At 41.5% G+C, this 13,844-nt stretch overlaps 1 protein-coding gene across 2 annotated transcripts; it reads left to right on the top strand.

Moving 5' to 3' along the window:
- The first annotated feature begins 320 nt into the window (after positions 1-320).
- Positions 321-13,844, top strand: capzb (capping actin protein of muscle Z-line subunit beta). Of its 2 annotated transcripts, XM_047583438.1 has the most exons (10): positions 321-547; positions 6,557-6,646; positions 8,154-8,275; positions 8,911-9,024; positions 9,113-9,254; positions 10,578-10,694; positions 10,782-10,847; positions 11,387-11,463; positions 11,785-11,886; positions 12,684-13,844. In XM_047583438.1, the coding sequence occupies exons 1-9, from the start codon at positions 545-547 to the stop codon at positions 11,876-11,878; spliced, it is 825 nt and encodes a 274-aa protein (XP_047439394.1). In that variant the 5' UTR covers positions 321-544; the 3' UTR covers positions 11,879-11,886; positions 12,684-13,844. The 2 variants fall into 2 exon arrangements, with proteins under 2 accessions (XP_047439394.1, XP_047439395.1); XM_047583439.1 differs by lacking the exon at positions 11,785-11,886 and having other exon boundaries at positions 322-547.

The raw sequence follows: 13,844 nt of genomic DNA, 5'->3' as shown, positions 1-13,844 counted from the left end.
AGAGAAGATGAGGATATAAAGGTAGGAAAATATGTCACCGTGTATATTAAAAAGCAATAACAAGCACAGTTTATAACAAAGAAACGTGTTTATAAATAAAGTAGAAATTGAAATTTCCATCTTCTCTTTTATTTTTATTTTTATTTTATTTTATTTTTTATTGCGCTCCATCAGCGTGCACGTCTGTCTACTGCCCTCTCTGACAGCATATTTACTGCACCACTCCTCTCTTTCCATACTTGGCAATGCCTTTCTCGCTCCTTCGCTATTGGCTGCTTCAGACAGAGCCCGGAGTGACCCGGACATGCAACCGAGGCCTGTTTTCTGACTGCAGCCTCCTTCCTGTAGCCCGGTTGAGGAAGTGGATTTCGCTGACAGGGCTGGGTTCACTGAGGGAGAGGCGAACAAAACATCTTCCGCGGGGGACTAAGAAAACAACAAAACAACAAGAAACGAGTGGAGCGACTTGTTAAATCGCAGTGAAGCCAAGGTGTACAGTCGTCGGTGAATCCGTGCTCCCTGCCCCGCTGAGACCGCCGCAGACATGGTAAGGGCCGCGGTGGAGCTGGGGTTGGAGGGCTTGGTGGGGCTGCTACCTGCTAGCTGCTAACTCAGCGTCAGCGGCTACGGTTGCTAAGCTAGGCTAATGTTAGCTGAAGGCGCTGGGTGGTAACCCGAGAGGAGCAGCAGCGGCAGAGGAAATAAATCACCGATGCATATCTAACTTGCACTGTTAGTAAAACTTCTGCTCGGCTACCACATAAGCTCTGCGTTAGCTCCGTGGCTAAGCTAGCCGCCGTTCCTTCCTGCCAGTAAGCGAGGAGCCAGCTGTTAGTCAAGCTACATGTCCCGAAGGCTCAGAGTTAGCACAGGATGTTTTGGATTTGACACAAGTTTGTTAATAGTAATGGCGAGGATTCCTAATATACCACACACACGCACACTGCCGTCCAGCCGTGCACATACACACACTTACACACAGCCTATAATAGTCCAGCGCCGGGGTGCCTGTGGCTAAAATAAGACTGCTTGCTCCTCCTATTCCCATCCGTGACAAGCTGTCAGCCTTGTTCTCCCTGCCTTTTGGGTTTGATTATTACTCTGTCAATGTTTCCTCGGGTGGATGTCACACTCTGTCCCACTCATACAGCAATCTTCGTTTACTTATTGCTTGTTTTTGAACATTTTTCCTCGTGTTAAGCTTATGTGGCAGTAATGCCACTCTAGCTGCACATGTGTTTATAGTTATTCAAAACACTAATTCACAGCGTGAATTACTTAAAGCATAACCGAGCACCATCTCGCCCTTTTGGACTGTTTATAATAGAAGCACCTCTGTAGTACTTCCATATGGGCCGAAATCGTCCTGTGCCTGATATGGGAAGAGCAGCTGTTCCTCCTCCACAGTCGCCCACTCTCCTCGGCCTCACCTCATCCATCCTGCTGGCTCAGCCTCGCTGCTCTCCCCTGACCCCGAGGGTTGTTGGTCTGAGCTAGTGTTTACACTGAGACAGGAGCACTGGTAAACATGGCGCCAAGGAGCGTAGGTGTCTGATGGAGCAGACTGATTCATCAGCTGAGAGAGACTGGAAGACGTTGCCTCGAAACTTCTGTTATGTTCAGGGTCACACTTAAGAAAAATGTTTATGGATGGAGGTTTTTCTACTTTATAACACATGCCATTGTCTTTGGACCAGATAGCAGATACACAAGTATACTTTGTTAGGTTTACACTCTCCAGGAGTTACTTCACAGATAAGCCAAGGCAGATGGATTTGTTAACATCGATTAAATAGGTGTAACTGACAAATAATGTGACAAAGCAGAAAGCAGTGATGCTCTTGGTAATTTTGCCGTAGATGCATTGCTTTTCTTTTTTGTCCTGGATGAGATTTACTAAGATTCATAGTCTGTCCATAAGGGTACACTTGTGTTTGTCTGATATGTCTCTTTTTGTGTCAGCACAGAAAAACTTGACACTTCAATGTCCTGTAAATACTAGTCTGGAAGACCTAGATAGTACTTAGCCTAAAATAAGAGGTCTTTGATGGTATTGTATGATAATTCCCAGACAAAAGGCTTGTAGTGTAGCCAATAACGCTTTAGTGTTAGCCGAAAAAATGTTTTGTCCCTCTTCTCTACCATGCTTACATCTTCCTACACATTCCCCAGGGTTTCATGTCGTGGCTGGTCTGTCTTCCCATGCTCACTAATATCCTGCTCTCACTACATATTTAAGGGAGAGAAACCCCTGGGGGAAGGCTGTGCTATGGAGTCCTGCCTGTTCTCTGTGTCCTTTCATTAAGTAGTTCTTAGTATTAAACAACTTGCCTAAAGATATGTGTTACATTTTGCATTTGTTCTAATCTTGAAACTGTTAAACAACGAATGTGTCGTCACAGAAGATAAAGAGACTTGTATATCATTTTCCATAGAGGCTAAAGCAAACAGGAATGCAGATCTTCAGGAGATAAAAGTGCCTGTTGCTTCACAAACTGTAGCTTATTGGGAATATTAACTACATTATCGAACACATAGAGTGACTAATTACTAAACAAAACAACCCTCAATAAAAACTCAGACTAGCAGCAGAGAGGTTGACTTCAGTAGTATTGAATGCTCACAATTGATCTTAGAATCACTAATTTGTTTGATTTTGACAGTACAGTTTTGGGTTTGTTGCAACATTCACATACTTAACAATTGTTTTTCGATTATTCTCCAAAAAACATCTGTGCCTATATGGATTTAAGCCGACGACAATGTTTTAATTGTTGTCTGCAATTATAATGAGATGAGATATATTAGGATCTGTCTTAGGATCAGTGAGTGGTTGATTGTGCTGTGCGTTCTCAGAATTTATCAAAACATATAAAGCAATTTTTACTAGTTTGTGAAAGTAAACACAAGAAGCGCAGTCAGATGTCGTCAAGGGCTGATGTGTACATGTGTAGGTTATACATCAGGTTGAAAATGGTCTTGTCACCCGTTGGATCCATTATTTATTCGATTTCATTGATATTGGATTATGTACGTTCCACTCAGCCATGTTTGACTTTTGCTCTCCTGGTAAATTTTCACCTTGTTCTTGCTCTTTAAATAGCATTGATCATAATCGTCAGTGGGAAGACGGTGGAGGATTATGGGATCACTTCAGTGCTTAATGAAAGATTTTGGGCGTTCCCTTCGGCAAACATTACATCAAATGTGTGGCTGTTTCAGACATATCTCACCAGTCACATCCAGTCAGTGTAGTCACAGTGGATGTTCACCTTTGGCCTCACTGTTTTAACTCAACTGTCAAAGATGGTGAAAGTTACCGCACCAGTAAAAAAAAAACACAAAAAAAACACTGTGTTGCTTGTCGTAAACTGAACTGACAGCTTTGTTTGCAGTGCTTGGTAAACAATAGTGTCTGTAAAATGAAACTTGAGCATTCCACGGCCTTCGCCTCATGAAAAAGATACATTACTACCTAACAAACCCATGCAACCAGTCCAGAGATGGAATTAAGGTTGGGTCTGGATGATTTTTATCTGTTCATCTCAATACAACTTAACCTGAACAACAATGCTACCCTGCCACTCTACCCACTACTGCAACTGCTCCTTTTAAAAGCTGTTCCTTCCCATTGTTCAACACGACACTCGACTCACTCCCTAACAGATTGCGCCCTTCAACAGCTGAAGCACCACATCTGCACTGCTGTTCCTTATTTGGATGGGTCCACTTTTACCTACAGAATTTCGTGATCCAGTTTTGCCCTTCTTTTGTCATTCCCTGCAAAATGCTCATGTGACGAATCATGAGTGCTGCACAGTCGGCTCAGTAGAGCTGGAAGGGGTTGTGTCTGTAATCTCCCAGTGCTAGATAGGATTTGCCTGCAAGGGTGTGAATATTTCCTGCACAGCATCACATCTCATGCACTCATACAGAATGTAGCAGCGCTTTACCACTGAGCAGAACTCAACCTTAGTGTGGTCATTTTGTTTCAGTAGAGAGAGCATGAGACTTCTGAGTCACGGCTCAGTGCTTACATATGTTTTCCTATATGCAATAGCAGAGTTGCGTAGTTCAAGTGATGCTGCCTCAAAAGTAGTTTTAGTTTCTGAAGTAAAGCAATGCTTTTCTTTAAGTCATCTTCAAGCTTGTGTTAAATCAATGGCCATATGAACATTAAAAATACTGTTTAAATACTATCATGCAATCTCTTCTCAGTATCGGTACGTATCAAAGTGTATCTGAAGCTAACACAGGGCTTCAGTAGTCTGAGTTAGTCAAATCAAGAAAACCTCAGTCAAATCCTGGACCCTATTTCCTTGTTGAGCTTCAGTTTTTGTTAAGTCACTATTATCTGTTGTCAAATGAGGAAGCAAAGCGGTGAGTTTGTTAACGACTAGTGATGTTCACCCAGAACTGGAGACGAACTGTGGACAGTTGGCGACTCGTGATCCATTACTCAGCAGAAATGTTCAACCACAGAGGGTAGACGTTGCTAACGGTCGTCTGACTGATGCTGCCACTCAGGCGGAAAATCTCTTGAGAGTGAGGCTCAAACACCTGCAGTTACAGCTTAATGCCACTGGTTCCACCAAAGAAAACAAAACAGATCCCAGAGGAAAACACAAAAATGGTACTGATTGGTAGACCAGAAAAATGCCAATTTGGATTTCATTTCCATGCTCCAGCGTTTTAGTGGAGGACATAACGGTCCTTTTAACAGTCCATGTTGTTTACAGATCAGTGCCAGTTCATGATGATAATATTTTGAGATCAATTTGAATGAAAGCAAAACATATTTTATATGAATCAGTATGAATTAAACACTTTATTGTTGCTCACTTTGAGAGTAGCTGTTAACAGATAACTACTGAAACACAAATCAGTCTCATTGTTGTGATGAAAAGGTTAATACTGGTCCCTTTCATAATTTTAGCTGGGACTATTGTCTCTTTACTTCAGCGTATTGAAACAATCTCTTAAACTGACGACTGCTAAGCTTTGCCTTCTCACAGTTTTTTTAATTAATACAAAAATTAATACAAAAATTAATTAATACAAAAGTTGAGTGAAATATTATCAATACCATAATACTCGAGATGTATTTATTTTTTTCCAACATCAGATAAATTTCTATCCAGCCCCATGTGTCAGTCTGTGTAGTAGTATTAACTTTATGCAGGTTTTTTATGATGTCATCTGCATACAGTGAGAGATTTAATGTTGTAAATAGATTGTCATTATTTGTATATGTCAATTTTATATCGCTTCATGAATTGTTTATAGTTGTTTGGTACAAACATTTTAGAAAAAAGAGCATTGGGGTACACGATAATTATCGGCCCGATATCAGGAAATTATGACATCATTCCGATAATTCTGATATCATGACTTATCGACCCGATAACATAGAATATATATTTTTGTCAACTCTGTGGTGTGAGTTGTCGTTTTAATCAGGCGCTCCCTCCTACGAGACCTGCACATCCTGCAATGAGTGCTGCATTCAAGCGGCGTCAGTATAATCGGAAAAACAATCTTCTGACTGAAAAAATGCATTACTCCCTCAGGTCGGAAAACAACTCATCAACTCATAATTGGCCAAGTCATAATTTTGGTAGTAGCTGACTGATATCAACGTGTTATCCACAGCATTTTACTCATTGCCCTGGATGTTACATATAAATCATAGAAACATGAACATAAAAAGCAGGCGCTCGCAAACCGGGAAAGGGGGATTTCCGTCACCTCATGAATGCACCACAACTTGCACACGTTTGTAAATATACAAGACAGTAGTGTGGGAGTTTTTTTAAAGTTTCCGAGCAAGACAGTAAATGTTTAAAGAAAATACCACGGGGAGGGAGAAATAGCATAGAAATGTTTGATTGTAACTTGTGTCAGTGCATTATTTAGTTTTTAGAACTTGTGTAATGCACTTTATTTACTTTTAAACCTGATGAAAGTATTTCAGATCTAGAGGCCTTTATTTTGTGATGTTCATTTGAAATATCAAATAGTTTTGTTTGACCTTGATCTTATCTCCAGGTATGTTATCGGTTATCGGTATGAGTATCAGTATCGGCCTTTGGAAGCAGAAAATTATCGGTATCGGTTTCAAAAAAAAAGTTATCATGCATCCCTAAAAAGCATCTGTCTATAGTCGTCTATAAAAAGTTACAACAATGCACCATTTTCACTCGTTTAAATTTTGTGTTTGTTCTGTTTGTAAACTGAAAAACACTTTGAGTTCAGGAAGTTATTCTTTAATGATATTAAAATGTTTTTGTCTTGTCTGGTTTATTTTTGGAACAAAAATTTCACCGACCTAACCTGAGCTGGTTGGGCCGGTCTGAAGATTTAAGCTAATGACTAACAAGTAAAAGGCCACGGTGTTAAAGTTTAAACCACTGACACGTTTATGTCCCCTGTAGGAAAAAATACACGAGTTGATAGGATGATGGTGATGGGACAGGAGTAAAAATCCTCTCCCCTGTTGCTATTTACTAATGTGTCTTAACTCTGATCTGATGTATGTGATATTTGTGTGTTTTAGACTGAACAGCAGCTGGACTGTGCTCTGGACCTGATGAGGCGTCTGCCTCCTCAGCAGATCGAAAAGAACCTCAGTGACCTCATTGACCTGGTGAGTTATCATCTAAGCAGATTTCCATACAGGCAAAACAAACACAGTCCCCTCAGGGTGTGAGCTAAAAAAGATTTTAATTAAACAGAGCTGTGTTTATTCCCCAGCTGGTCTGTTGTCAAAATCACCGGCCAGACAAATTTACTAGTCTGTCTTGAAATCCTGTAGTAAGTTGCGAATAGTTTGAGAAAAGTGAAAGCTATTCTTTCCAGGGTTTGTGATTAGGTTATAATTAGGTTTAGAGTTGCACAGTTGTGTAAACCACATATGCAAAGATAAGAGCTCTTAATCTTATTAAAGAAAATCACGGTGGGTGTTTCACTTCTTATCATAGTGTGGAGAAAACAAAACAAATGCGTAATAGGCCTGGTCAGTCTGATTTAGAAGAAGGTTTTTCATGTAAAGACTGAAAAATGTTGCTGTATTTTGCCAAAGTTTTTGGTCAGTTCTGAATATGGTTTATTATCCATATTGTATTTTATTTATTTTTTAGCAAGATCGCTGCACAGCACTGTCTTCTGAGTAACTAGTAAAGTGTGTAGTTTTTAGTGCAACGGTTGTTTCTGTTTCGTGTTTTGTGCATTTTGACTGAGTACCAGTACCAGCCAAGGCCGACAAATTAAGCAAAATCGGACACAAATCAGGTCACACTTGTACCGCTGTTTGCATTTTCCCTTTGTTTTGTGGGCATATCCGTTCCTTTTCAGCCGGACCCCCACCTGCTCACCTTCCTCTTTTCTCACCTTTAACCTCCCTCCCCCCAGACATCTGCTCTTTCCCTACCCTGCGACCACTGTGTCCGGTTGTTAGTGATCATTATCCTAACTGTCAATCACCCACCGTGCCAGGAGCTTCTTGGCTCCAAACTCTTCGTCTAAATTCAATTTCACCTGAAGTCACCCTTTCCGTTCCCGTGTGTCCCACGTCTCTCGTCTCCTCTTGTTTTCCACCCTACCACCCTACCACTCTTCCCAGTGGGTTTTTGTCCACCCTTGTTTTTTCTTGTCTCAACCAGTCTGGGCTGCCAGGTGTGTGTGTGTTCAGGGGTATGGGGGCTTTTCCAGGATAACAGGGCCTCCTTTGTGTCTATGCTCTGATGCAGGAGCACATAAAGAAGGGGGCTCCGTGTCAGTCTGTGAGAACTAATTTGTACACTCTTATCCTCCTCATATTATGTTTCCCAATGATATTTTATTCCTCTCAGTGACCTCTGCTTATTGAGTGAAACTGGAATGTGATAGAAAGACAAAAACTCAAAAGTAATTTTTGGCCTGAAATCAGGATATCAAATGTCCCTCCACGTCCTGGGATGTTTTTTGAGTTGGCATCTGTTAAAGCAAACCTGAACTGACCAAAACGTCTTTTTCTAGTCTCTTGCTGACTCTTGGATCTTACAAATCGCGCATATTAAGATGTTTCTGGAGCTCTGTATTTAATGGCCTTTACAGGATCAGGTGGATCAGATGTGGTGTTTATGTGCTGAGCTTTCCTCTTGGTTTGCATCCAGGTGCCCAGTCTGTGTGAGGACCTCCTCTCCTCTGTGGACCAGCCCCTGAAGATCGCCCGGGACAAGGTGGTGGGGAAAGACTATCTGCTCTGTGATTACAACCGAGATGGCGACTCCTACAGGTTGAGTTTATAACTGCACTCCTGTCATAAAAAGTATAAATCAAAAAATAAACCAAGGTTTTAAAAAAATATATTAGATTTTTTTTTCATGGCTGGTGAATAAAATTTGATACACTGTGGATAAAAGACACATTTAGGCTTGTGTTACTGAACTGTACTCTTGACACATTTTCTCCAGCACAAGAATGAAGTGAATTAACTGTTTGAAGCATACTGACTTTAACTTTTGAGAGATACTTGAAAGGTTCATAACCTGGACTAGTCCTGCTTAAAAAAAATATTAATACTTTTTTAGATAAACTGCAAAACGAAGGCAAAACAACGAATTCCAGCACAAATGGCTTTTTGTAGGCACACGTCTGCAAACTTTATATAGATATTTTGTTTTCCAGTTGACATTACTAAGCTCAGTTTGCTGATGTTATGCATTGTCCTACTGTTGTAATATTGGTTTGCATACCTCAGCAGGTATTTTCTTCCTGTTCTATAACCTGCATCATTTTCTGTTTCATTTTAATCATTAAGATGCCAAAAAAGTTTAAAGAGAGTTCATTGTTGTTGATGCTGTTGCCTCCCGTGATACAAACTAAACATTTAGATAACGCTGAGCCCTCTGGTGCTGTTTTATTCATCAGATCCCCGTGGAGTAATAAGTATGAACCTCCCATTGAAGACGGTGCAATGCCTTCAGCTCGCCTGAGGAAACTCGAGGTTGAAGCCAATAACGCTTTCGACCAGTACAGAGACCTGTGAGTAGCCTGGGAGCAATCTGACGAGGAGTTTTAATAAACTGACGGCTTCAGCCTCATGTGAGTTTTTGATATCTGTGATATTTAGGTACTTTGAGGGTGGTGTGTCTTCCGTGTACCTCTGGGACTTGGATCACGGCTTCGCTGGAGTTATTCTCATTAAGAAGGCCGGGGATGGATCCAAGAAGATCAAGGGTTGCTGGGACTCCATCCACGTGGTGGAGGTGCAGGTGAGAAGAAACTGAATCACACTGTGTGACATTTGGCCTCCTGTTAATGCTTTTTAATCTTGCCAACAGAGAATGGTTATTGTCAACACGTGGCGTTTGCGAGAGTGGATGTGTAAATCCAGTTTAACTAGTCAGTCAAAAGGCCACTGTCAATTAACCATAACAAACAGGCTGCGTGTTTGAACATGTTTGAAGTAAATACAGCTGCTGGTGAATCCCAAACACTGTGGTGGTGAAAAGATAACAAGTTGTCCCGATGAATTTTTCCATTCTGGCGATAACGACAAAAATCATGTCAAAAAACATTCAAATCCTTGTTTTTGACTCGACCTGTTGCTACATTCTGTCTTGAGCTCTAGATGATACTGATCAGTTGACACGGTCGAATAAGCTGCAGTGAGAAAAGCTGCTCAAGTAGGAAGTCATGGAGAAAACTGTAGTGACTAATCAAACAAGTCTGACATGTGAAATGTCCCCCAGGCAAAATGCAATGAATTAATCTTTCCATCATTTGCTTTGCTTCTCATATGGAATGAACCGACTGAATATGGCAGGTTTTTTTTTTTTTGGTTTTTTTTTAAAATTTACCATAAGGTGACCAGATTTCTGTAATGAAACCCAGGAACATTTACAGCTCGGAGATAAAAGAGAATTAAATGTTATCAAGATGAAATGAAGAAACATGGACGATTAGTTTAATTTATTTTGACATATTTATTCATATTTAAACTTTAAATGTCTGCAGTTTCGACAGCAGTGTGACCGGCTACCGTAATAACTGTTGTTGTAGTCTGGCTGCAAGGTGTTTTTTTTTTTTTTTTTTCATATCCATAAAACACTCAAATCTGGGACATCTTCAGAGTGAGCCTCAGCCGGGGGATAGTTTATACAAAATCTAGATATTGGGGTCGTCTGGTCACCGTGTTTTACTGGAGGATGTGGCTGCTTTCTCCTTTGCTGGCTCTTGTCTTACTCCGGGTTGTGGTTGTACTTCAGACGGTGGAATAAATTTGTTGTGTTGCTATCCTTAGCCATTTTTTTTTTTTTTTTTGCAAACCTTGCACTTGGGACCAGTTTGTTCCACATCCTTCTTATGTTATCCGAACCAGTTCCATATTATTTTTGAGGAGCCTCATTTAGCCACAGTTGAGCTACGGCTACGAGGACATCGAGTACGTCATCAACTTGCGTTTATCACATTTATCGTGAAATGGCAAATTATCATTGTGGGGATTTTTTTTTTGGTGGTACATGCTGTACGATAAGTTATTGTCCATTAAAGACTGTATGTATGATTGTGTGCCGTGTCTGTGTTGTGAACAGGAGAAGTCCAGTGGTCGTACTGCTCACTATAAACTCACCTCCACCGTCATGCTGTGGCTCCAGACAACCAAGACCGGCTCTGGTACCATGAACCTGGGCGGCAGCCTTACAAGACAGGTGGGCTGTCCCATGTAACAGAAGAACAGCAGCGATTGGTTCACCCGCTCTGGAAGTGTTCACAAAGTAAATGTGTTTCTTTCGCAGATGGAAAAAGACGAGACAGTTGGAGAGTCCTCACCCCACATCGCCAACATCGGCCGCCTTGTTGAAGTCAGTAGCCAACTTTCTCATCTCCTTTAGCCTTAACACATGTTCAGCAGTAGTGAGAGCACAGAGGCCGGGGTCAATAGGGATGGTAGTCACCCCAGAGGACATGTGCAGACAGCTGCTTATGTTCTGCGTCAGTGTCTCTACAACTACAACAAACAGTACACTATTAGATCATCATATTGTGGAAATATAACCAGAATCCCTGTAGCTGCTGCCTTTACATTGTATTATAATGCATGTTTAAGATAAACAAGTCTTTTAAAATTGAAATATTTTAGATTTTCACCACCCACGACTTCATTTAGCACTTAATTCCTAGACTTGTATCTGTCTTTCTTCAGCCTGGATTCATCTATAGCGTCTACACTTTTGTTTCACATTTAGCACCACTAAAGCTCCCGGTCCACAGCTGTGTCACTGTGCATCACATACAGCAGTTTTGTCATATCTCCATCTCTTGTCAGCAGAGGAACTGTCTAATTAAATGAGTAAACAGACACGAGGACCAAGTTAATGATGAGTCTTGTTTCTCGTTTCAGGATATGGAGAACAAGATTCGCTCCACGCTGAATGAAATCTACTTCGGGAAGACCAAGGACATCGTCAATGGCCTAAGGTACGGCTGCACGAAAGCACAGTCAACTCGTTCTTCTTTCACAGCGTATCTGTGTCACAGACTCGGTGTCTGTGTTCATCTTTTCATCTGTTCAGCTCACTCACTTTCTTGCCTCCAGTGTGTCAGTTGTTATTTTGCTGTTGTTGTATTTATTCCTGCCCTTCTCTTTCACTGCTTCCTTCAACCTCTCCTCCACTCTTATGTTGTTTCTCTGTTGTTGCCTTTCGTGTCACATTTCCTGCCGCTCTTATGAGTGTCTGTCCTCTGGTTACTCTCTCCGTCACCTCTCCTCCCCCCTGCTGCCTCTCGTCTGTGCTCCAGATCAATTGAGTCTTTGCCCGATAACCAAAAGTACCGGCAGCTCCAGAAGGAGCTGTCGCAGGTCCTCACCCAGCGTCAGATCTTCATTGACTAGGGTCAGAGGTACATCCTGGCATGGAGAAGTGTGTAATCGTTTGTTCTTCTGTGACTTGAGTTCCGGGCCTCGACAGTGAGGACGTGTTTGAAGAGCTCTAACCGCATGTCCCCTGAAAAACCAGACGGTTTCAGTGTAACTGCATCCCATCGAGAGGTTTCTGCTCACATTTGAAGGGGAATAAAGATTTTAAAAAGTTCTTTTCCCGAGTGAAATTGCTGCCCCAATTTTTTGGAGTTTGTGTATCCACACGAACATATTTGCAAGTGTTGACGATGGAGCAGCTGTACAGGCATGTTGTTTCGTTTACTTTACTCTAAGAGGGAAATAGCACTAACCACGTCACAGTATTCAAATGAGTCACCCACGTGTTGGTTTGTAGCGTGTTGCCCTAATAAGGTTTTCTGAGACAGTGTGTTTATTCTCAGAGTATCATTTAGTCCTATCAGAGGAAACCACTTTTTGCAAAAATGTGTGCGAGTGGACTGAAATAAAAACCACGGTTAAACAAGGCGATTAACTCTCAGAGAGGATTATTACATCTATAATTTGACTCTGCTCTCACGTCCTCATACTCACACACTAGTCTAAAATGAGCAGAGGTTAAAGCGATCACACATTTAAACTGCATGACAACAAATGAGTGCAACAGTTTAACTTGCTTGACATTAATATTCCTAACACTACAGAGAGATCTGGAGTTTCCATCTCGCTGTAGAAACTTTTCCAGTTCCTCTTCTTGTTTATGTGTTGATTTCTCTGACCCTGACGCTCTGTGTCTCTTCTCCGTGTCTCCTCCTCACAGGAGTGTTCAGACTCTGGCTGACAAGTCGAAGCAGGAGGCTCTGAAGGTCGACCTGATGGAGGCACTCAAACGCAAACAGAACAGCTAGAGATGCTACGGTTGTTTTCTCCTCTCTCTCTCTCTCTATATCTGTCTCTCTCTCTCTCTCTCTCTCTATCTCTCTCTCTATCTGTCTCTCTCTCTCTCTCTCCCTGCCTCATCTCCACCATCTTTTCTCTGTTTCGTTGCCCTCCCTCCTCACCTGTCTCAACGCTGCACTCTTGTTTATTTGTGGACAACAACAAAAAAGGAGAAAATGCTTAGCTTTTTATTTGTTTTGTTTTTTTCCTGTCTGTTTTTTTTTGTTTTCATGCATCTCATCTGCCATGAAGCCATTCACTCACGCCCCCCCTCCCCGTTTCTCTCCTCCCCTCTGTTGGCTCTCTCCCATGTTATGGATATAATGATAGTATTACCACGGTTAACGATGCAGTGTGAGGGTCATTGTAGTAATAATCCCCGATGTTCTCACAGCTGTTGTGTCCTCAGTCAGTTTCAAAAGGCCCTGCTGTCCCTCTGTGCCGAGGAGGCAGACACAGACTGTAGACGTGTAGGCTCAGCGGTGGTGTCATTATTACCTTCATTAAATTCCTTTCTTGCACCTTTTTTTTTTTTTTTGACTATGACATCCCTCTGATATATTTGTATAGAAATATAACTGTCCATATATAATCCTCTGGACGATGTAAACACAAGGGCGGCCTATCTGTGTGTCCATGAAGGTTTTTACACTTTATCCAACACATGAGCCTGTGTTGGGTGCGTGAGGCTGCAGGAGGTGGAAGTGTAGACTTCTCAAACACGGGGACGGACTGTTATTATCACATCATCGTCATCAACTCCCTCCTCCCCTACACTGAGCGTAACATGACAGTTCCTTCCCCTCTGTTCAGCGTATTCAACTCTTCTCTCTCCTCACCTACTATGTCTTTGTTGGGGGTCACAGTTTGTCTTTGTGTCTCGGTGGAAACCTTTGCCTGTTTCCATTTTTTTTTTTTTTTTTTTTTTTTTTTTTGGAGGGGAATCTATTTGTTGTATTTTTTTTGTTTGTTTTTATTTTGTAAAGCTTATGATTCATATTGTATTAGAGCCTCCAGCAACAATAAAAACAGTAAAATGCTA

Source organism: Mugil cephalus, chromosome 4 (assembly GCF_022458985.1).
Source record: "Mugil cephalus isolate CIBA_MC_2020 chromosome 4, CIBA_Mcephalus_1.1, whole genome shotgun sequence".
NCBI lineage: Eukaryota > Metazoa > Chordata > Actinopteri > Mugiliformes > Mugilidae > Mugil > Mugil cephalus.
Note: the sequence above shows the minus strand (reverse complement) of the source record. Positions and strands in the feature narration are given on the sequence as shown.